Raw genomic sequence first — 22,425 nt, forward strand, 5'->3', positions numbered from 1 at the left:
CAGAGGATGAGATGGTTGGATGGCATCACCGACTCAATGGACAGGACTTTGAGTAAACTCCGGGAGTTGGTGATGGACGGGGAGGCCTGACGTGCTGCAGTCCATGGGGTTGCAAAGAGTCAGACATGACTGAGTGACTGAACTGAACTGAACACAGGAGCTGGCAGAGCCTGCATCTGAGTGGAGAAGGAATGATGCCACGGGTTCCTGCTGTACCCCGCCACCTTACGGGTGGTACCCATGGGAGAGGTCGGGCCAGCTTTATTGAGGCTGCTGTTTTAGAGCTTGAGAAACCAGAGGCGGTTTCTTTTGCCCTGACTCTGAGGGAACATTTAAAATTAAATCCAAAGAGGCCACAGAAGGGGATGGGCGGGGTGGTGTCTGAGCCTTTGAGTCACAGGAGGATGAGGTGAGGCCTCCCTGTCTCCAGCCCCAGGAAGCAGTCCCCTCATGTTCTCAAGTATCTGGGAAGCAACCAGTCCAGAGCTAGGACCAGTGGCAGAAACGTCCCAGAGCTGAGTCCATGAGGGAGACGAGGCCTTCTCATGAGCAGTGGGAGCTGCCCTGGAGTGACCAGGGCCAGCCAGGAAGGGGGAACCCCACCGTCCCTGGGGCTGGAGAGAGGACCACTCCCAGGGGGCTGCTGGAGGGGGAACCCAAGCCGGTAAGGCTGTGAAGCCAGTTGTGATCCTGCCCCCGAAGGAAAGCGGAGTCTGGACTCGGTCACTCCACACCATCTGTCCACGCTGAGCCGCATGGGACTGGCCATATCCTTCGTGTTCACTCCCCATCTCTGAAAGGTGTCCCCCTGAACCTGCCTCCGAATCGCTGCCTGCAGAACCTTGGCCTTGGGTAGCCTCATGACCCCAGGGGAGGGAAGCCATATATTCCTGCACCAGCCAGACAGCACCGCTGCACTTACCGGCGGCCAGCCAGCTGGTGGGAGGGGCGCGGTGGTTGGTGTCCCGGGCCGGCGACCCCACCAGGCCCTTCTCCATCACCACCTCAAAGTTGAGAATGAACATGATGACGGCTCCATCTTCATTCTTCACAGGTACCACATCCACCAGGCACAGGAAGCAGCTCCCTGCAAAGTGAGGACACGGGCCCCTGTGCTCCCAGGTGGGATGGACACCCCCGCCACCCCACCCCACTCCAGAACCTGAAGGGGCCTGTCCGCTTCTGACGCCCCCACGGCTCCCGAGCCCAGTGTTGCCCCCTCGTCTCGCCAGCGTCTCCTGCCCCACCCTGCCACCTCCTACCACGTGGCAACCAGAGCCGCCTCCCTGATGGGCCATGCCAGCTTTCCCCTTCCAGAGCTCTCCCCTCCTCTCTCTCTGCCAGCCATGCGGCTCCTGGCCTCTCTCCCCGTGTGCCTTCTCCTCGCACTGCCTTCTGCTCCTTCCTTTCTTCCTGCATCACTTCCCCTCTCCTCTCACGCTGTATCTCTGCTCTTCCTCAGGCAAGACGGTGCAGCCCAGAGGGGACGCCCAGACTTTAAGCCCAGGATCTCAGGGTCCAGATCCTAGCTCTGCTGCCTAGTCACACATGCCTTTTCTTCCATGTTTACCCTACTTGTACTTCATTTTCCTCATCTCAAAAATGGGAACGATGACCATTCTCTCCTCATGAGTTGTGGCCAGTAAGTCAACACGTGCCAGGCGCTTAGTGTAGTGCCTGGCATGCACTGAACACTACAGGTTAGCCGGCACCCTGGCCCCTTGTTCTGTTTTTGCTCCTCTTTCTCAGTCCCCAGATGGTGTGTTGCCCACAAGAAGTGCAGAAGTTGAGAGCTAGAGTTTCAAAAGCTTTACAGCAATTTGACATTGCCACAATAGCCAAGCATATGGTTTTTGCATTTCACACCAGTACTGGTCTGTAAAGAAGGCTGAGCGCCGAAGAACTGATGCTTTTGAACTGTGGTGTTGGAGGACTCAAGAGTCCCTTGGACTGCAATGAGATCAAACCAGTCCATCCTAAAGGATATCAGTCCTGAATATTCATTGGAAGGACTGATGCTGAAGCCGATGCTCCAATCCTTTGGCCACCTGATGCAAAGATCTGACTCATTGGGAAAGACCCTGATGCTGGGAAAGATTGAAGGCAGGAGGAGAAGGGGACGACAGAGGATGAGATGGTTGGGTGGCATTATCAACTCAATGGACATGAGTTTGAGCAAACTCTGGGAGACGGTGAAGGACAGGGAAGCCTGGCGTGCTGCAGTCCATTGGGTCGCAAAGAGTGGGACACAGACGAGTGACTGAACAACAAGAACTGGTCTGTAACACATTAGAAATTCACCAGAGTCAAGAAGCACTGTTTCTAGATCTTTCATCTCTGACTCTGGTGAGAGACATCTGTCTTTTTCTCTCTTCTTGACTTTCTTTCCCCTCCCAACCTCTCTCTGGCCACCAGGGCCCCTATTCCAGGTGATGTCAGTTCACCAGGCCAAATGTACCCAATATGCCTCTGCCCTGACCAGGACCCGGCCCACTCACCCTCCTCTCTAGTTAGTTCTGAAAGAGACCCTGTGGGCTTTCAGGCTCTGCCTAAGGCCCAGCTCAGAATCGCCCCCTGCAGGAAGCCCTTGCTGTTGCAACAAGAAGGTGCGTTAACATCCCATTCCTCCTCCAGGGACCCAATGGGAACCAAGCATACTCTTCATCTCCTCTTCCAGGGCAGAGACTTCTTTCCTGGTGCTCATCTGTGTCCTGTGAACTGCAGGCACCTAACTCGCCAGTGTCTGTGTCCCCTCTGACAGGCCTAGCAGCCAGAACAATGCACCAGGGAGCAGGCGCTGGCCAGAGGGCTTGGTGATGGGGTGGTGCTGATGGTAGGGGAGGGGTCAAGGATGGGGACTGGATTCTGGAGAGGCCATGGCTGGGGTGAACTAAGTCAAGGCCAACAACCTGGAGGGGCTGGCGGCTAAAAAGGCCTGGGGGGGCTATGTCTGGGGAGTACAGCAGAAGCTTCACCAAGAACCTGACAAGTCCCAGCACAAAAGGAGAGGCTGGCCGGGCTCAAGGAAGATCTGCTGGGGACAGGGCTAAGAGAGGCAGCAGAGCAGCGATTCTAACAGCTATGGGATTAATCTCGGGATGGAGATTCTCTAAAACCAAGGGAAACAGGAAAGCACTGAGATGAGGGAGGCTGGGCCAGGGGAGGGGCTGGCCAGGAATTCTCCGCCCCACCCCAAAGCCCTTCCACTCACCCAGGCCCTCATGGCTCAGCGCACAAGACCTGACCTGGGAGGCTCTGTCCGGGTCTCCCCTCCAGTAGCTGCTCCTGTCCTCTGACCTCCGGCCTCTGACATGGCCCGGCTGAAGCTCGGCCGTGGTGTTGGGAGCTGCAGGAGGCTGGGCCCAGCTGGAGACCGTTTGGCACCCAGACAGCCCGCCTGGAGTTTATGCCCTAATATGGTGATGGCCGGCAGCGGCCTGAGCAGGGACTGGCCCTCACAAGGACTAAGGAGAGGCCAGAGACCAGGAAACCCTTAGCCCTGGAGACCACCCCCCAACACCCACGCCTTGGGAGTTCAGTGATCCAGGCCCTGAATCCTCATTCTCCCCTGGGAAACTTATCTAAGATAAGTCCAGAGCCTGGACCCTGGATGAACCCAACCTTCTGGATGGCCTGGGGAATTCTGCCCCCAGGACACCAGCTCAGGATTCGGAACCTGAGGCCTCAACACCCCATGCCCGCTTCAGTTGCAGATTCTCAGCCAGAGAGGCCAGAACTGCACTCCGCGGCCCAGACAGCCCAGGACCCAGACATCCCCGGATCCTGACAGCCCAGGGATGTCAGAAACTCCAGATACAAGCCCCCCTTACAGCGCAGGCCCACCCCCGGCCCCTGGACACACAGACACTCGGAGCCCCCTTGGTCCTCTCCCTTTGTCGATATTCAAGGAATTTTTCCCTTTCAAATAACTTTATAAAAGCCCTTGTTATTCCAAAAATGTGAACTGGAACCCTGCCTGATGGCTTGTAGGGGGGAGACGAGGTGGGGGGGCAGCATGGAGAGGCTCTGGTCGCTGTCTGTGACGGGACATAATGGAAGGAAGGAAAGCAGGTGGCCCAGGTTGGCCAGGGCTGCGAGAGGCTCTGCCTCCCACCACCCTGCCTGGCTGGCTGGGTCTTCTGTGGGCTGCCATGTCACACATACACACACACACCCGGCTCTTGAAACAGAACTACCAGAGGACCCCATCCCATCACTGGCTGAAATGATGGGGGGTTGGGGGATCCCTGTGGGCAGCTGAAAGTCAGCAGGCCAGGGGTGGGACACAGGGACAGCCAGGACTGGGCATCGGGCGGAGAGGGCAAATCGCCGCCTGCGGGGCGGTGTGGCCGTGACCTTCACGCAGCTCAGCAGAGAAGAGACACGGAGATTCGGCGTCCCGCTCGCCCCCAGGGAGCCCTGCGCTGGCGCACCGCCCTACGGAGCCGCGCCTTGCCCTCCGCAAGCCCCGCTCCCCTGTACTCCAGACCCTGCTCATCACTCTGCGCCCCTCCTCCCTCCGCCTCGCCCCGGCCCCGCCGAGCACCTCCGGGGAGGGAGCCGATGAGGACTTCGGCCCAGAGCCGGGTGAGGCTGCACTTCCGCCGGGGGCCGCTGGGTGGCAGGCGCGGCCCGCGCTCCCGAGGCCGCGGGGACCCGGAGCGCTGGCGCAGGACGGAACGGGTGGGAGAGGTTCCTGCCCAACCCACCGAACGGCTGTGGGGCTCCCGGGCGCAAAGGTCGCGGTTGGGGAGCACACCGTACGGAGTTCATCGGCCTTTGCTCACTGCATCAGAAGGACTTTGGGCAAGTCCCCTGCCCACCCCACCCCCCAGCCCCAAAGAGCTCGTGTGCAACATGGGGCGATGACCATGCCCCATCGCCCCATGTCACGGTCTGGAGGGATGGATGACGGGGCACTGTGAGGCAGGAGAACCCAAGAAGGTCTTGTTTGTCTGTCTGTTTTGGACCACCAGGTGCAGCATGGGAGAATCTTAGCTCCCCAACCAAGGATAGAATCCTCGACCAACCTCCCAAACCACCCCCACACCCACCTCACTCCCGCCAGGGAAGTGTGGAGTCTTAACCGAGGGATATAATCCTCGCTCCCTGGACAGAAGTGCTGAAAACCGGCAGGGAAGTCCCCAGGGAGGTCTGTATAACTGGAGAAGGAGGAGAGGGAGAGGGCCAACCTGGCTCACATGGCTGATGCCAAAGAACGCCTGACTCACACCCCCGGAATCCCCAGCCCCAGCTGTGGCGCCCAGGCTCCTCTGCCTGCCTCCTGGGCTCAGGGGAGGTGCCCTGGGCCTGGAGGGGATGACCAGGAGAGGAGAGGCAGTCACGGACTGACGCCACACAAGGACAGGTTCCTCTGAGCCTCGGATCATAAGGGCTGCAGAGGTCACACGGCTCACTGCAGGCCACTGAAAGTGTGAGAAGGGGGGCAGGGCAGCGGGAGGGCCCCGGGGGACCAGGCCTGCCCCCGCCCCCCCCAGGTGCAGCAGGTACAGCTCCTCCTGCCCCTGGGGAAGGGCACTGTCTTCATCAGAACGCAACACTGGCTTGCTTCCACCTGGTTCGCCCGTGCCCAACAGTGTACCTGGGTATCATCACTCCCCTACCTCCCAGCCCATCCAGGGGCCCCACTCACAGTCCCAAACCCAACTGCCCACCTCTAGGCACTGCCAGCTTGGCCCCAGGCAGGAGCTGCCCTTGGCTTTCACAGGGGCAGGCCTTATCTCTCAGGGCAGCACCCGCTGGGGGGCGGGGGGAAAAGGGGGGAAGGGGAGGGCAGCAGGTGACCTGAGTGTCTTTGGACAAGCTCCCCAGAGTGTCTAGTGGCTCGTCTGCAAACTAGGTATCATCACAGCTCCTTCATCCCCCTAAAATATTCACACACATATGAACAAGACAGGCTGGGCCCCCAGCCTCCCTGGGTCGAGGAGTCAACGGAACTCCTGGTTCGGGGTCCAGGCTGAGTTGACAGACAGAGGAGTTCTGGGGAGCTGAGCTGAGCTGATCTGCCCCCATCCTCAGGGGACCGGACCATTGCTGTGTGACTGTGGCCAGGTCAGCCACCTCTCTGAGCATCAGATTTCCTCTGAGTACTGCAAGGACAAGCGACTCCGGCCCCGGGTGCCGGATGAGATGACAGATGGCCTGTGGAAGCATCCGGAGCAGCATCAAGGCCGGGGGCTGGGTCCTCATGGGGAGGGAGGCCTTGAGGAGGCAGCCGTCCTCGCCCGGTCACCGGCCTGCCTTGCTGGAGCGGGAGGAGTTGGGCCCAAAGTCACGCCGAGGGCAGGAGGCTGGGGCTGCAGTCAGCCTGTCCGCCCCCGGCAGAGGCTGTCTCTACGGCGGCCCAGGGCTGCGCAGTGTCAGGTTATATTTAGCCTGGTGGCGGCGACAGGAAGATGCCGTGGGGAGCCGGTCCTGGCCGGGGGCCACCGTGTCGCCAACATCCCTCTCTTGGGCAGTGGGGGCCCAGGGAAGGCCAGGCACACTGCAGGCCCAGGGGACGGCGCAGGGGAGCCTGAGAGGCCAGCCAGTGAATGAGTGTGTGCGTGCGTGCGTGTGTCAGTGTGTGAGAGAGAGAGGCGGGTAGCCAATCCCCTGACTCCAGGAGCTGAGTGGAACAGACCCCCCCCCCCACCACCACCACCGGGGAAACTCGCTGCAGAGGCCGGGCGTGGGGAGCACGGTCCAGACTCCAGCTCACACGCAAGGAGCATCTCCAAACAGACCCTCCACTAAGCCCGCCGGCCTAACACCTTCCCAGGGATCTGCAGGGCTTGATGCAGGGCCTCAGGGGGCCTCTACCTGGCATCCAGACCCTGCCCAAACCCACTGCTTGTGGCCTGTCTGTGCTACTGTTCCCCAGGGTGGCTGTGATGGCCTCACGAGGAGAGCTCTTTCTAGAAAAGCCCCGGGGACGCATCTGTAAACTGGGAGTCACAGCCCTGCCCTGTGCCGCAGCAAGGCCCGGGAAGGTGAAACCAGGCCATGTTTATCTGGGGGAAGCTTCACTTTACGGGCGCATCCCATGCCCCTCCTCCCTGAAGCCTCTGCCCTTAACCTCCCTCCTCTGGCTTCCTGGAGCCTGGCCCTCCTCAGCCCTCCAGAATCCCCTGTCCCCAGCCAGGTTGCATGCTCAGCTGCCCTCCCAGCCTGGCCTCCCACCGAGACTTGCCGAGTCCCAGGCCAGCTGGCCTCAGAGCCCCCTTCGGTGGACCCCAGCTTCACAGACCCTCCCACTGCTCACAGACACACCTTGCCTCCCTCTCTCTAGGTGCCCAGAGGACCCCCTCTACCAGAGCTTTCTTGACGGCTCCATCCGGGCCACAGGGATGTTTCTCATTGAAAGCTCATCTAAAATGATTGAGATCAGTTCCTTCCCTCAGTTGTGTCCGACCCTTTGCAACCCCATGGACTGCAGCACGCCAGGCTTCCCTGTTCATCACCAACTCCTGGAGCTTACTCAAACTCATGTCCATCGAGTTGGTGATGCCATCCAACCATCTCATCCTCTGTCATCCCCTTCTCCTGCCTTCAATCTTTCCCAGCATCAGGGTCTTTTCCAATGAGTCAGTTCTTCCCATCAGGTAGCCAAAGTATTGGAGTTTCAGCTTCAGCATCAGTCCTTCCAATGAATATTCAGGACTGATTTCCTTTAGGGTGGAGAGGTTGGATCTCCTTGCTGTCCAGGGGACTCTCAAGAGTCTTCTCCAACACCACAGTTCAAAAGCATCAATTCTTTGGTGCTCAGCTTTCTTTATGGTCCAACTCTCACATCCATACATGACTACTAGAAAAACCACAGCTTTGACTAGACGGACCTTTATCAGCAAAGTAATGTCTCCGCTCTTTAATATGTTATCTAGGTTTGTCTAAAACTATTGGGCTGGTCAAAAAGTTCATTCTTTTCTATCTGGCCAACTCAATACATCTCTAATGTAGGAGGTAACTGTACCCCGGCTTCTTGGGGAGGGCAGCTTTCTCCCTCTGCCCAGAGCCAGAGCCCTGAAGCCAGGGCTAGACTACAAGGGAAGTACTGGGTAGGCAGATGTCTAGTTGATCCTGGGCTCAGGGCAGGGACCCACGCTGACAGCAGGTGGGGACAGGGCTGTCTCCCTCACCCTTTCAGCTCCCTTTCAGATCCAGGGGCACTGACTGTCCTTTCCCAACAGGATCTGCTCATTTCAAACCCACCCTGAGTCTGGACAGCAGTCAGAATTCCCTAGAAATTATTTTCCCCCCTAGGGATTCTGATGGGAAGAACTGACTCATTGGAAAAGACCCTGATGCTGGGAAAGATTGAAGACAGGAGGAGAAGGGGATGACAGAGGATGAGATGGTTGGATGGCATCACTGACTTGATGGACATGAGTTCAAGAAAACTCCGGGAGATGACTGAAGGACAGGGAAGCCTGGCCTGCTGCAGTCCATGGGGTCACAAAGAGCTGGACACAACTGAGTGACTGAGCAACAGGTGGCATCTTCTGCTGAAGTGTAGGGTTTCCCTGGTGGCTCAAAGGATAAAGAATCTGCGTAAAACCCGAGAGACCTGGGTTCGATCCCCAGGTTGGGAAGATCCCCTGGAGAAGGGAATGGCTACCCACTCCAGTGTTCTTGCCTGGATAAGCCCATGGACAGAGAAGCCTGGTGGGCTACAGTATACAGGGTCAGAAAGAGTCAGACATGACTGAGCAACTAACACTTTAACACTTTCTGCTGAAGTGCTGTTCTAGTCAATCTAGTCAACAGTGAGCACAGAACACCGAGGCTGACAGCCCAGAAATCTGGGCAAGGAGGTCGGGGTATCTCTGAGCCTCAGATCCCCACCAACCCCTCTTCATGAGGACCCCTACCCCAGCTGGCACAGGAAGCAAGGGCACACAGAATCAAGGCCCACTAGGACAGCTGGGGTCTCTGCCCCCATCCAGGGCTCAGCAAGCTTCTAGAACAGCTCTCCCACCTGGCTCCTGACATACCCTAGAGGGCCTGTCCCAAAGGTCACCCAATCAGGGAAGGGCTGGCTTCTCAGTCATTAAATGGAGACTTGCACCCCTTCCCTGACTTGCCCACCTCCCAGGACTCCAACAGACAAATACATGTGCATGTGAAAGCCTGCTGAAAAGGCAGCTGGAACGTTCCCACGTCGACACATATGGCAATGACCCAGACATAAACAGAGAGAAGCAGTGTTATTCAGATGATAGGATCATCTCCCTAAAGGACCAATAAAATCAACAGATAAACAATTAGAACTAATAAGAGAGCTCATCCAGGGAGGCTGCCAAATACAAGATCAGCCCATGGAACATACAGCATTTCTCTCTACCAGCATAAAGCTATCAGAACATGTGTGTGCTAAGGCGCTTCAGTCGTGTCCAACTCCATGTGGCCCTATAGATTAGAGCCTGCAAAGCTCCTCTGGCCATGGGATTCTCCAGGCAAGAATCCTGGAGTGGGTTGCTGTGTCCTCCACCAGGGGAATCTTCCCGATCCAGGCATCAGACCTGTGTCTCTTATGTCTCCTGCATTGGCAGGCAGGTTCTTTACCACTAGCGCCACCTGGGAAGCCCATTAGAATAAGTAGCCAAAGATAAGATCTCTTTTACAACAGCAACAAAATCTGAAGTATCTAGGAAGTGACCAAGAATGCACAAGATCTCTATAGGGAAAAAAAAAAGCTTTAAACTAATACAGGATGCAGAAATAATCTGATAAATGGAGAGTCACTCCAGACTCTCAGAAGGGACAGATAATCTAAAGATGTCAATTCTCCCCCAAATTAACCTATAAAACCAATCTAATTCCAGTCAAGATTCTAGTGGCATTTTTCTTCCCAGGAACTTGATAAACTTTCTCTAGAGTTTGTAAAGGAGAAGATAGGTCCTCAAATATGTGTGTCAATCTTTCAACAGAACATGGAGGGGACTTCCTGGTGATCCAGTGGTAAAGCATCCGCCTGCCAGTGCAGGGGATGTGAGTTCAATCCCTGGTCTGAGAAGATTCTACATGCTGGAGGGCAGCTAAGCCTGTGTGCCACAACTCCTGTGCTCCGCAGCAAGAGAAGCCACTGCAATGAGAAGCCTGTGCACCTCACCTAGAGAAAGCCAACACACAGAAACAAAGACCCAGTGCAGCCAAAACGAAATAAATAACATTTTTTAAGAAAAAAGAACAAGGAGGGAAGATGTGCCTTTCCAGATACCAAGACATACTAACTGCCATACTTTTAATGGGGTTTTGATGCATGAACAAATAAATACTTGAAACAAAACAAGAGAGCTCAAAGACAGACCCATAGACACATGGGGAATTAACCAGTGATAACAGTGGCCCCACAAATCAACAGAGAAGAATAGGCTGTTTACTGATGTGTTGGGAAAACTGGCTCAGCACACGGAAAAAAAAAATACAGCTTGATCCCTATTTGACACCACAGACAGAGGTAGGCTCAGGATAGATTAAAGACTCGACTGAGTCTTTAAGTGAAGAGAAAAAAATGTAGATCTTTGCAGCCTCAGGATGGTGAAGGGTTTCTAAAAACTTCAAAAGCATAAAGAAAGCTAAAAAGATCTGTGAATTTGCTTGTATCAAAATTAAGTATCTTTGTGGGATAAATCTGACAGATGACTGAATGAGAGCAGATATTTGCAATATCTTGAGTCAACAGGGATTAACATCCAGAATACGCATTGAATATTTAACTGTATGCATTTGTATTTCCAGAATCCATAAGCAATTCTTACAAATCAACAAGAACAAAAGACAGCAGTTTCATGGAAACGTGAGCCCAGGATATGAGCAAGCAATTCACGGGAAAGAAACCGGAACGGTCACTTACAAGATGCTCGGGACTCAGGATTCGCATGAAATCAAAGAAATGCAAATTAAAGCAGTAAGATATCACTTTCACCTATTACACTTGCAGAAATTAGCAAGGTGGCTAATGCCAAGTGTGTCAGAGATGCAGGGGAATTCTATGCTCTGCTTAGGAGGGTGGTGTTAGCTGTAGCCCTGCTCACACACAGCCTGACAGTGCTGGGTTGATTAAGTGTCCACATACCCTGTGATCCAGCAACGCCACTCACCCCTGGGGATAAATCCCAAAGATGTCCTCACATGAGTCCAAAAGGGGCCACGCGTGAGGATGTCCACTTTAACATCCTTTATCGGGACAACCGCAGAGCCCTCCCCAAGAGGGGACAGGTAAAAGGAGCGGGGAGCACACCAGAGAATATGGGGCCCTAGACTTAGTGTCAAGTAACAAGCTGGCTGGACTCAGAGGCGGACTCCCGGGCAGCAAAAGTGAACACCAGAATACAATACACAGCACATATCATTTACATAAATTAAACCTATACGCAGCCAGACAAAACACACATTCTGCAAGAACATATGCAAGCAACACATTCACAGGAAGTACATTTGAATGGCTGCCTAAGGGAACCGTAATGGGACTGGGGACTGAGAAAAACGGAAAAGAGGAAAAAACCCATGAAAAGAGAAAGAGAAGGACTTCCCTGGCGGTCCAGTGGTTAAGAATCCACCTCCCAATGCAGGGGGACACAGGTTTGATCCCTGGTCGGGAATCTACATTTTGTTCTATTAACCCAAATGTCCCAGGGGCTCTGGGCCTATTGCTGCCCCACATGGCCGTCTGGAAGTGAGGTGGGAGTGGACTCTGGTCAGAAGCGGGGATGGAGGGGTGCAGTCAGTGAGGGCTTCCTGAAGGTGGTGGCTGGGGGTGGGGGTGGTGTCTCAGCCCTGGGAAGAAAGAAGAGTCTGAGAGATAGATCCTGGAGGGGGAAGGCCCTGGTAGGGGGCAGGTGCAGTGGACGGGTGGATGGGGCTTGGGGAGGACAGGGCAGTCGAGACTGGGTGGGAGGAGGCAGCCATGGGGCACAAGAGGGTCTGTGCACAGGGTGTGGTGAGGAGCACGCTGGGTGCAAACCAACAGGCTTCACATCAGAAGGGGCCACAGAGATCAAGCTTGGGGGTCCTGATTCTTCTAGGCCAACGTGATAAGCCAGACTGGGGTGGGGACCCAGTGCCAGGGCCTGGATGGCCCAGAGTGGGCAGTGAGGTTCTGTGCAGGGCAGGACTTGAGTGGAAAGAGGAAAATGGCTGGAGCTCCCACTCAGGCCCCTGCCAGCTGCTTGATTCCCCTTAGCCTTTCTGAGTGAGTCTGGCACCTGGGGAGGACCCCGCTAAGGACCACCTTCCCACAGCCTGCGTCCCAGCTTGCAAACGGTAAGTGCAGTCACAACAGCGAGGGTGCCTGCGACACTGCCCCCTGCCCCAGCTCAGCTCCCCCCACCCAGGCCTCCTGGGTCCATCTCTGGGAAGACTGAGAATCCCCAGATGCCATCCCTGTTCCCCAACAATGACGCCCCCTCCCCCGCACAGCAGGACTAGGGGACTGGCTGCTCTAGGTGGCCACCTCGGGCCACGTCTCCCTAGCCCACCTCCCTCTGGCTCTGATAGCCTCCCCATGCTCTTAAAAGGTCCCTCCCAGCCTCGGCATTCTGTTATTCTAAGGCTCTTCACAGAGGGAGCCACCGCAGCCCAGAGATGGGAAGTGATTTGTCCAAGGTCACACAGCCCGCCTATAACTCAGCCAGAGTCTTTCGATCATTCATTTGTTCAGAGAGCAGGAACTCAGCTCCCTATGTGGCAGACACTCAGTCACAATGGGGCACGAAAGAGGCCGCCGTCTGCCCTCCCAGAGCTTACAGTCTAGAGTGGGGGCATCGGACGCGGCAGCCTCCCCGAGAACTGTGAGCCGGGGAGATGGGGGTTAAGGAGAAGACGACACCGCCTGGCCCTCAAGGTGCTTCCAGCTCAGTACACACAGGACCGAATTCGGAGAGGGGCCGGATTGAGGCCAACCACGAGGCACAGCGGGAGCTCTTTATGGGCCCTGGGCTAGGGACAGGAAAGGGCTTTAGGGGGACAGTGGTTCACCCCAAGCCTCCCCCATACTCAGCACTCATGCCGGGTATCCTTCTGCATCCCCTCTTCTGGCCCTGACCCCATGGGCGCCTCCCCCCACATCAGGGGGGAAAGTGTCAGTGAAAGTCTTTCACACTGATGGTGAGCCGTGTCCACACTCCTCCCCGCTTACAGGGCAGGGGTGACGTGAGAGAACGTCTTTATAAAGAGAAAGTTTCGCTCTCCACCCAGGCGAGCAGATCCCAAAGGGAGGCCTTCCAAGCCCCCTCGGGAGGATGTTTAACTGTGAAAGGACCGTCTCAGGCTCTTTGAAGCCCTACCTCCCTGGAAGCCACCTCTGGGCAGAGAAGAGAATGAGGCTCACCCTGTCTCACGCCCCCCAGCTGGCCCTCCTGCTGCCCACGGCCCCCCTCCCCAGAGCCCAAGGCCACCATCAAACTCTGCTCCCATCCCAGACGCGCTCTGCACAAATATTTACATAGCTCCTCTCGGGGGCTCCAGCAGACACAACACGGAGGAGCCGCCCTCCCGACACTCTCCAGACCCCAGAAGAGGCCAGGAGTGGCCTACATCCTCGGTGGAGGCAGGCCCGCCTGGCCCCCAGGGTGGGGCTGGGACACGAAGCCCCCCACGCCGGCCAGGGCACCCTGCTCCGGCTCCGGAATGATCCCTGTCTGGAGCTGTGGAGGGAAAGGGCTGCTGGGCTGTGATGCAGCACCCCCCGCCCAGCTCCCAGCCACCATCGTGCAAGGGCCTCATCTGCCCGACTCCAGCCTGACCCAGGCCCTGATCAGAAGGCCCAAGGTGGAGGGGGGCCCCCAATGGCTTCCCCAGCCCCCCAAGAAAAGGGCTGTCTGTGTCTAACCTCACTCCTCTTGGGCTCAGCCTGGTCAGCTCCATCTCAAGGACACAGAACACAAACCCAGGCACCATCCTCCATCTAACCTGCCTGCCAGACTCAACCTACCCCAGGGCTCCCTCACCAACTACCCTGAGTGAGGGGAGTCTGAGGACCTGAGGATTGCAGCTTGGAGGGGACGGGGTGGCAGGGAGCAGGTGTCTGAGCTTGGGGCCATGATGGAGAAGGAGGTGTGTCACAGTGAGGAGTCGGCCGGCCTTCAGGGACCAGGGAAGAGATAATGAAATAGCCCGGGATATGGCTTCCCAGGTGGCTCAGGGATAAAGAATCCACCTGCAGTGCAAGAGACATGGGTTCGATCCCTGGATCAGGAAGATCCCCTGGAGGAGGAAATGGCAACCCACTCCAGTATTCTTGCCTAGGAGAATCCCATGGACAGAGGAGCCTGGTGGGCTAGAGTCCACGGGGTCGCAGCAGTTGGACATGACGTAGTGACTAAACCACCACCACGTGGCCAGTCACAGGAGGCCCAGAGGAAGTATCACTGGAGCTAGGGGTGCCTGCACAAGCACCTGAGGAGCTAAAGTGTGAGTCTGGGGACCGCAGACCAGTAGGCATGGGGCCACTTCTGGGGTTCTGGCTCACCACGGGTTCTGGGGACCCTGGGGAGCATGCTGGCCTTCTGATCCCCACCCCTCCCCCAGCCCACAGCTCAGCTGTTACAGTGGGGGCCCTCTGACCCTGTTACCATGACAACCAGCCTGCAGCTGGAGTGAAGAAGCCGACAGACTCTTCTCTAGAGACACCCCCATCCCCACCCACGCACAGGCTCCCGGGGACACGGGGACACAGAGACCAGGCCAGGACGGACAGAGAACTTGGAGTGCCAAGAGGCGAGGCCACCAGGGCAGAGGGACAGAGGCAAGGAGGGAGGCTCCGGGGTGCCGAAGTGGGGAGAGAAAGAGAGACAGCTGCGGGGGGGAAGGAGATGAAGACCACAGGGACAAGGGCCGGCAGGCGGCAGAGACGGAGAGGCGGAAACAAAGAGCTCAGGGGACAAAGGAGGGGCCGTGCTGGAAGGGGCCGCCGCCCTCCGGGGTGGCCTGGAAAGCAGGTATGCCCCAGCATCGCTCCCTGCCCAGGTAGCACCCCGAGCCCGGGGCGCGGATGCCGGCCATCTGCCCGCCCTGCACTGCTGGGCCCTGCCCCCAGTTCCACCTTAATCCCCAGCCTGCCGTGAAGGGGCATGGACACAGAGCCAGAACACCCCCGGCACCCCGTGTTGCTCCCCCACCCTAGTCGGGCCTCCCCACCTCCTAGCAGTCCCAGCAGCTAAATAATGGGGCTGTCTGGCTCAGGGCCTTGATGCTACACAGAGCTGGGCTCGAGGCACCGACACAGCACAGCTGTCCACAGGGGCGCCTGCCAGCAGGAGGCCCTGCCCCCCTTTCCAGCCACCCACCTCCCTGGGGCTGGAGCTCAGGGACCCACTCTGCCCTGGACGGCCTGGGCAGAGACCCTGAGAAAGGCCTGAACAGAAACAAGAGGCAGCACCGGCCTCTCCTCCTCTGCCCATGCACCAGGCTGTGAGCTCACAAACAACACACACACGCGGCCCAGCTCAGGCATGGAGATCTGCCCAAGGGGCTGAGCAAAGGGACAGGGAGAGGCGGCAGAGGAGACCTGTCTGCACCCTGGGCCCCGAGTGCCAGGACAGGCAGGGGCCCACGTGACCAGAGGGCCCAGGCCAGACTGTTGGCCACCAGGAGACACCTGAGCCCCATGGAAACTAGTGAGAGCAGAGAAGGGGACAGGCAGGCAGGCAAGGCTGGCATAGAACCTTCTGGGTCACAGCCCCAACTGGAGTAGGGAAATAACTGGGGTGGGGAAATAACTTGAACTTGGGTGGGAGGCCTGTTCCAGTCCCATTGTCTCCTTTGATTCACGGGTAACTTGACCTCTGCTTCTACAGTTTTTCCATCTGTAACTTGAGTAGACTGGATTAAGTGATCTGCAAGGTCACCCAGATTCCATGATAGCACCTCAGCAGAAGGGGTCCCAGGGCCATCCTCTCCCCAAGGAGCCAGCCTGGGGCAGGAGGGACGGAGGGCCAGCTCCTCACACACTACGGCGAAGACGGAGGCAGTCGGGGTGCCACCGAGGAGCCCAGCAGGCACACAGTCCCAGAAGTAGAAACAGGCCCGAGGCAATAACCAGCTTGGTCCATATCGCAGAATTTCTGGTGTGAGTCCCAAATCCAGGACTTATATATTCATTCTTCACAGGACACTAGCGGTTTGCACACTTTCCAAATAAAAGTGTGCATGCCACAACAGGCAGTCTATATAGACACACCTGTAACTATTGTGTGTCATTTTCAACGCATGACAGCAGAGCAGAGTGGACAGGGCTCTGATGGGCCAGACATGGTTCCACTCCCAGCTCTGCATTCTCTAGGGAAGTTTCTTGGTGGAGGTGGTTTAGTCACTAAGTCGTGTCCCACTCTTCTGACCCCATGGACTGGAGCCCGCCGGGCTCCTCTGTCCATGGGATTCTCCACGCAAGAAAACTGGAGTGGGTTGCCATTTGCTTCTCCAGGGTCTCTTCCAGACCCAGGACTCAAACTTGGGTCTCCTGCATTACAATCAGATTCTTTATCTTTGTTTAAGGGAAGTTTCTTAATTTCCCTAAACTTCAGTTTCTTTATCCCACAAAGTGGAGAAAAACTAGCATCTACTTCCCAGCCTTGTGAAGATTCCACAAGAGACAGCAAGTGAAACAGTCAGCCCAGGGCCCAGTGCATAGACAGCACCCACTGACATTAGCTAGTACTAGATCGCCAGGCAGATAGATATAAAAGCAGACCTGCTCACCTGCTCTGATTAAGGTTCTGGGGAGATTTGAGTGAAGAGTCGGAAGGAAGACCCTACCTTCAGAGTTTGCATCTAATCTTCCCAGCCCTTGCCTCCCAGCCAGCATGCCCATTGTGCTGTGAGCAAACCCTCTTCCACAGGTCCCCATGACCATATGCCCCTCTGATTCTGTCCAGGGATCTCACAGCTAGGCACGCTTGTGAAAGACCACCTGGGGATCTAAGCCTGTGCAGGGCAGTCTTAGTGAACCCTGAGCAAAGGCCAGGGGCACACAGAGGCTACTGGCTCAGTCTGCCCCCGGGGGCGGGGGCGGGGGCGGGGAGGGGGGTGGGGCGGCGACAGACAGTGCTGTCCACAGCGGGTAAGCAGGCCGTGGGCAGGAACCCCTGGTCTGGTACCTTGCCCCATCTCCAGACCTTGCTTCATCCGGCTCCCAGGGGTTCAGTAAGTGCTGGTCACATACCACAGGGCAGCAGCACTGTGGGCAGCCCAGTGGCACCACCTGGAGCCCCTCCTCAGCCCCCTGCTACCTGTGGGTCCCCCAAAGCCTTGCTGCACTGGCCTCCCTGAGCAGGGCTGCACCAGGCCAGGGCAGGAGCGGGTGTGGAAGCAGTCCGGCCCAGGGCTCTGTTTATCCGCTCTCCGGAAACCCAGAGCAGCTGGGCGGGGAGGCGGTGGCTGAGCAGAGACACCTGGCGCAGGAAGGGGTGCAGGGCGGGGCGCGCAAAAAGATGAGACAAAGGGAACTGAGGTTGTGGGGAGAGGCACACACCTCCCGCCCAGGTGAAGCGGGGAAGAGACGGGGGACAGCAAAGGGGCGGCTGAGAGCCAACCAGAGTCCTGCAGCCCTTCCCCGCCTCGCCTCGAGGACAAGGCCCAGACCAGTCACCTGGCAGGGACTAGGGTGACTGGAGGCCTGTGGCCAGAGGTCAGCGCCCACCCACCAGCCTGGACTTTCATTACCTCCGTCCGGGCACGCATATTGCCATACCAGGGCCGTGCCGTCAAACTCCAACCCACCCAGCTCAACGCGCCCACATCTGCCCAGGGAGGAAGGAACCAGAGGCGCCAGACCACAGCCAAGCAGCACCCTGGCCACCCCATAAAACAATCCCAACATAGTGCTTGAGGCCAAGAGATCCAGACCGCCCAGCAGCCCGTGCCTCCCACCTGGCGCACAGGTCCCGGCTGGGGTCACGCCCACCCCCAGGCCCCGGCTGGGGTCAACGGCCGGGACTCCGGCCAATCTCTGGCCGCCCCTCACCCACGGCCCCGCCCCCACGGCCTACCAGCCCCGCTCCCGCCATGGCCCCGCCCCTCCCCGCGGCCCCGCCCCGCCCCAGGCCGCACCTACCATCTTTCCGGTAGAAGGCGATCTCCACTTTGCGCTCTTCTGCGCCCAGCAGGGCCTGCGCGATCTGCGCGGCGGCCCGGCGCTGCGTGCGCGGCCCGTGCAGGAAGTCGCAGGTGCACGGCCGCTGCATCACCTCGGCCCGCGAGTAGCCGCACAGCTCGCAGAAGCCGTCGTTGCAGTAGATGACAGCGCAGTTCTCCACCCGAGCGTTGGCGATGATGAACTTGCGGCCTGGGGTGGGCGGAGGGGGGAGAGGGGGCGGGGATAAGCGGGCACGTGAGCAGGGACCCCTGCCCCCCGGGGTCCCCAGCCCTCGCCCGCTTTCTCTTGTCACACCCAGTTGCCCGCCCAGGGACTCCCCACCCCAGGAAGCACAGCGGGGCCTGGGGTCCCCAACAGGGGACGAACGCAGCTGTGCCCCGACACAGGTGCCTCGGCCGGCCCTGGCCGGGCGGCGCGCCCCCTTCCCCCAGCCGCCTGGCCCGCGGGCTGGCTGCGTGGCTTCCCCGGGCAGACTGCCAGCAGCCCGCCGCCCCCTCCGCGCGCCCGGGGCCGAGGCCAGTCTGGGCGGGTGTCGGCAACGCGTGTCAGCAGCCGCGGCGGAGGGATAAACACTGAGCCTAGAGACGGAGCCTGGGAAGGGCCAGAGATGGCGGCCAGCCTTCCCTTTTGCACTGGTTCTGGCTTCTCTTCCTGACCCCGGCTCTCTAGACTTGGACCGGGGGGGTGGGGGGGGGGGCACTCCCTATCCCAGGGATCCCTAGGAAATCACTTCTCCAAGTATCAGCGGCCCCTGCCAGGTCAGCACTTCCCGGGACTTCTGCACCCACTCCAAGGGCAGTCAGGGACTGGGGAGTGGGCGCACCGAAAAAGATGACGACGAGGAGAGAGGTAGTACCACGTGAGCACCTCAGCTCCCTTCTCTCATTTAATACTCTTGACAACCCCATCATTATCCTCGTCTTGTAGGTGAAGAAACAGAGACTCCAAAGAAGTTCGTGCCCTCATCTTGCAGCCTGTAAAAGCTAGGGCCAGCTTTTGAACCTAGGTCTGGCAGAAGGTGAAGAATCAGCGGAGGGTCATGGGCAGAGGCCCAAGGTCACAGGGAGCAAGGAAAGGGACCTACAGCTCCAAACCCTGAAAACACCCAGAGCCCAGGGCCAGCCAGCATGTAAGCAGACAGACCCCGGAAAGGGGCTTTCCCATCAGGGATGCGAGGTTTTCCCCACTTTGGTCCCATCAAGGTGACTGCCCCAGTGGACCCGCTGCCGCTAGACTGGGGTCATTTCCTCCACACCTGCCCCAAGAGCCAGACTGGTGGGTGAGCAGCAGGCAGGCAGCGGCACCAGCTTGTGCCAGGAAAGATGCTCTGAGGATAAGAGCTTTTTATAAACACAGAAGTTTCCGGCCAGTTTAGCCTTTAATGCCGGGGCTTTCAGTAGCAGTGGGAACCCTGCCCCCTCCCTTGCCAGTGGGCACAGCCCTCAGGCTGCAGCCCTGGGCGATCCCATGGGCAAGGCTGCTGCATCAAGAGCTGGCCTCCTCCTGCCTTCCTCCCCTCCCTTGCCCTCAGACCTCCAGGAAGTTACTTTTTGAAGTCGGGTCATCTTTAGGTCAGTTCCCCAGGCCCCCCCCCCAAAAAAATTCCCAGGCAGCCCTCAACCCTAGAGGCAGGGTGCCCTCTCACAGGAAATGATCCCTGACTGAGCCTCCGTCTCCACCTGAGCCCAAGGCAGTCCTGGGTGCCAGCCCCACACGGAGATGGAAAACCACCTGGCCCCCACTCCCAGGCCTGGAGAGAAGAGCCAGTTTCTTCGAAGGCAGTCCCTACCCGCCCCCCCCTTCACTGAGCTCCTAGAACCATCGAGACAGAAAGGACCCGAAAGGCCCCTTTGGCAGACCCCCCCTACTTCCCAGATGTGGAAGAGAATTGCTCAAGGTCACGTAGCAGTCAGTGGCAGAGGTAGGACCAGAAGGCAGGCCCCTAGCTCCCAGCCCAGCTGCTTCCCAAGCCCCCTGAGCCTGTGGGAAGGGAAGACCTGGCCTCAGCACCCTCCACCACAGCAGTCTCCTCCCCCTAAGGATCATCTTGTTCCTCCGCTTCAGACAATGCTGCCCATCGAATTGACCCCTCCCTTCCCCCACCTCGGTTACAAGCACATGTCGTCCTGTGCTCACAGGGTCATAGGCAAGGAATGTCACCCGCTCCCAGGGCCCTTGGCAGTCACACCCACCATGGCACATGCAGCCTTGGGGACAGACACACGCATGCCAGGAGGGTGCAAACACCCACACGCAGAACGTTCACCTAGCCTGGGACACTTCTGAAAACCTCTCCTACCATCCGGCATTAGGGCTGCTGTAGTCCCCACCAAGGGGCTCAGGACAGAAAAAAAAAACAGCAACATAGGGTCGTTGCAACACAGAGCCTACTTAGACCCGCAAAAACCTAGCCTGGGCCCTGGCTCCCTGTCACCTCCAAGGCCCAGAGCTCACAGCCCCCAGATACCTCCCCACTGCCCATGCAGGGTCGAACTCATGGGTCACACACACACACACACACACTCCCAAGACCACATGAGGCGCTGACCCTATATGCTTGGCTTCCAGTCTCCAGAAGCCATCAGGACCTGCACAAGCACAGTGGTCTTAGGGTCCCAGAGTTCCGGCCAGGTACATTCTCCTGTTCTCGGTCCACACAGCCCCATTCACACCCAGGCCCCCTGAGTTAGATACCTGCACACTCCCATCCTACCTCCCTTCCCTGCACACTCAGGGTGTCATACTCACACACTCCCCCCCATCGATGGATCGTAGTCTAACCTGAGCCTCCTCCTGCGCGCCCCAACCCCAGGCCCCTTGGCCCCAAGCCCACGGCCCCCCAGCACCAACCCCGGCCCCTGCGACCCCTGGTCAGGGTCTTGGGGTCACCAGCCACCACAGACTCACTTGCCGGCTGCACACGGCCCGGGCACGCCCCCCCCCCCATTGACTCTCCGGAGAGCTCGGCCCGCCCCCAGAGCCCCCTCCCCGCCGGCCCCCTCCCCCACTCACTCTGGCCCTCAAACTTGCGAATGATGGTGTCCAGAAAGGTGTTCTGCGGCGCGACGTGGCCCCTCCGCACCGGCATCCTGAGCCCATGGGCGGGCCGGGCGGGCCCCCACCCACCCCGGCCCGGCCCGGCCCAACACAGGCTTCGGGTGGCCCGGCCCGGCCGTGGTCCCCGCACCCCGCGGCCAGGCAGAGCACGGGCGCGGCCCGGACTGGGTTGCGGGCGCGGGGTCCCTCCGCTCGGCGCCGGCTCTGGACCGCGGGCCCGGCCTGAGCTCCGGCCGCCCGCACACCTGTCTGCCGGCCCCAGCCCGAGCCACGGGCCCCGCTCTGCCGCGTCCCCGCGCTGCGCTCCGCCCGCCCGAGCGCGCCGGGCTCCCAGCTCCCGCCCGCCGCGCCGACAGCCGCTCCGGCGCCCGCGGCTCGGGCTGCGCCTGCGGCTCGGCCCGGCCGCGGAAGGGTTAACGCGGCGCGCGCCCCTCGGGCTCCGGCCCCCGCCTCCCGGCCCCCCTCCCGCCCGCCGCGCGCCCGCAGCGCCGCCCTCTCCCCCCACACACCCCGCGCGCCCGCCCTTCCCATTGGCTGAGCTGGGCCGAGGGCTCCCCCCCTACCCCAGCCCCTTGCTCAGCCCCGGAGCCCCCGGGACTCGCGCGCCCCAAGAGGGGGAAGGGACCCTTAGGCAGGGGAACCGTGAAGACAGGTGCGAGGGCCGGCCTTGAGGGCGCCAGGGAGGAGACGGGGGCGGGGAGGGGGGGTTCCGCCCGCGCCCCGCTCTCTCCTGGAGAGACTGAGGGACCTGACCTCTCCCCTAAGGGAGAGGGCCGGCCCGGACGCCCGGGTCCCCCACCTCGCCGAGCACCGGCTCGTATACACACGGCGTGCGCCCAACGCCCAATGTCGGCGACACGGGCGAGGCCTGGGCCCTGGCGGGACGAGGCCAGGGTCAGGGGAGACCCGAGAAACGTGAAGGGCCAGACAACCTGGAGAACACCCGGCCACCGAGATCTGAGATAAGGGTGCATGAGATTGGGGGGGCACGCACCCAGGGTATGGGTGCTCCCCAACACACACACACAGCCCTTTCTGGGGGTGATTTCAGGCTCTCCTGCCCAAAGAGGGGCATGGTGACAGCGGTTTCGGCCTCCTCGCTGCGGAATCAAAGAGAGGCCCCCGAACGCGAGATTCCAGCCTTGGGGATCCCCTTGTGCGAAGGGCCCGCCCTCCCGCTGCAGCGCGGGGCCGGCGGTGCAGGCCCAATCGGCAGGCTCGGGGCCCTGCGGCGCGGCGGCTGCCCAGCCCCTCGGAAAACCCTGGCCCAGCCG

General features: G+C 59.3%; 1 protein-coding gene across 4 annotated transcripts in view; it reads right to left on the reverse strand.

The window, feature by feature from the left end:
- Positions 1–21,484, reverse strand: part of KCNH2 (potassium voltage-gated channel subfamily H member 2) — a 35,899-nt gene extending 14,415 nt beyond the window's left edge. The window contains exons 1-3 of one of the 4 annotated variants that reach the window (XM_061415175.1): positions 21,107–21,478; positions 18,053–18,283; positions 923–1,087 (exon numbers count right to left, since the gene is read on the reverse strand). In XM_061415175.1, coding sequence (XP_061271159.1) covers positions 923–1,087; positions 18,053–18,283; positions 21,107–21,182 — 472 coding nt within the window. In that variant the 5' untranslated portion in view covers positions 21,183–21,478. Of the gene's footprint in view, positions 1–922; positions 1,088–18,052; positions 18,284–21,106 lie in introns of all 4 variants that reach the window. The other 3 variants (XM_061415173.1, XM_061415177.1, XM_061415176.1) reach the window with 3 other exon arrangements.
- Positions 21,485–22,425: the final 941 nt, after the last annotated feature.

Source organism: Bos javanicus, chromosome 4 (genome assembly GCF_032452875.1).
Source record: "Bos javanicus breed banteng chromosome 4, ARS-OSU_banteng_1.0, whole genome shotgun sequence".
Classification (NCBI taxonomy): Eukaryota; Metazoa; Chordata; class Mammalia; order Artiodactyla; family Bovidae; genus Bos; species Bos javanicus.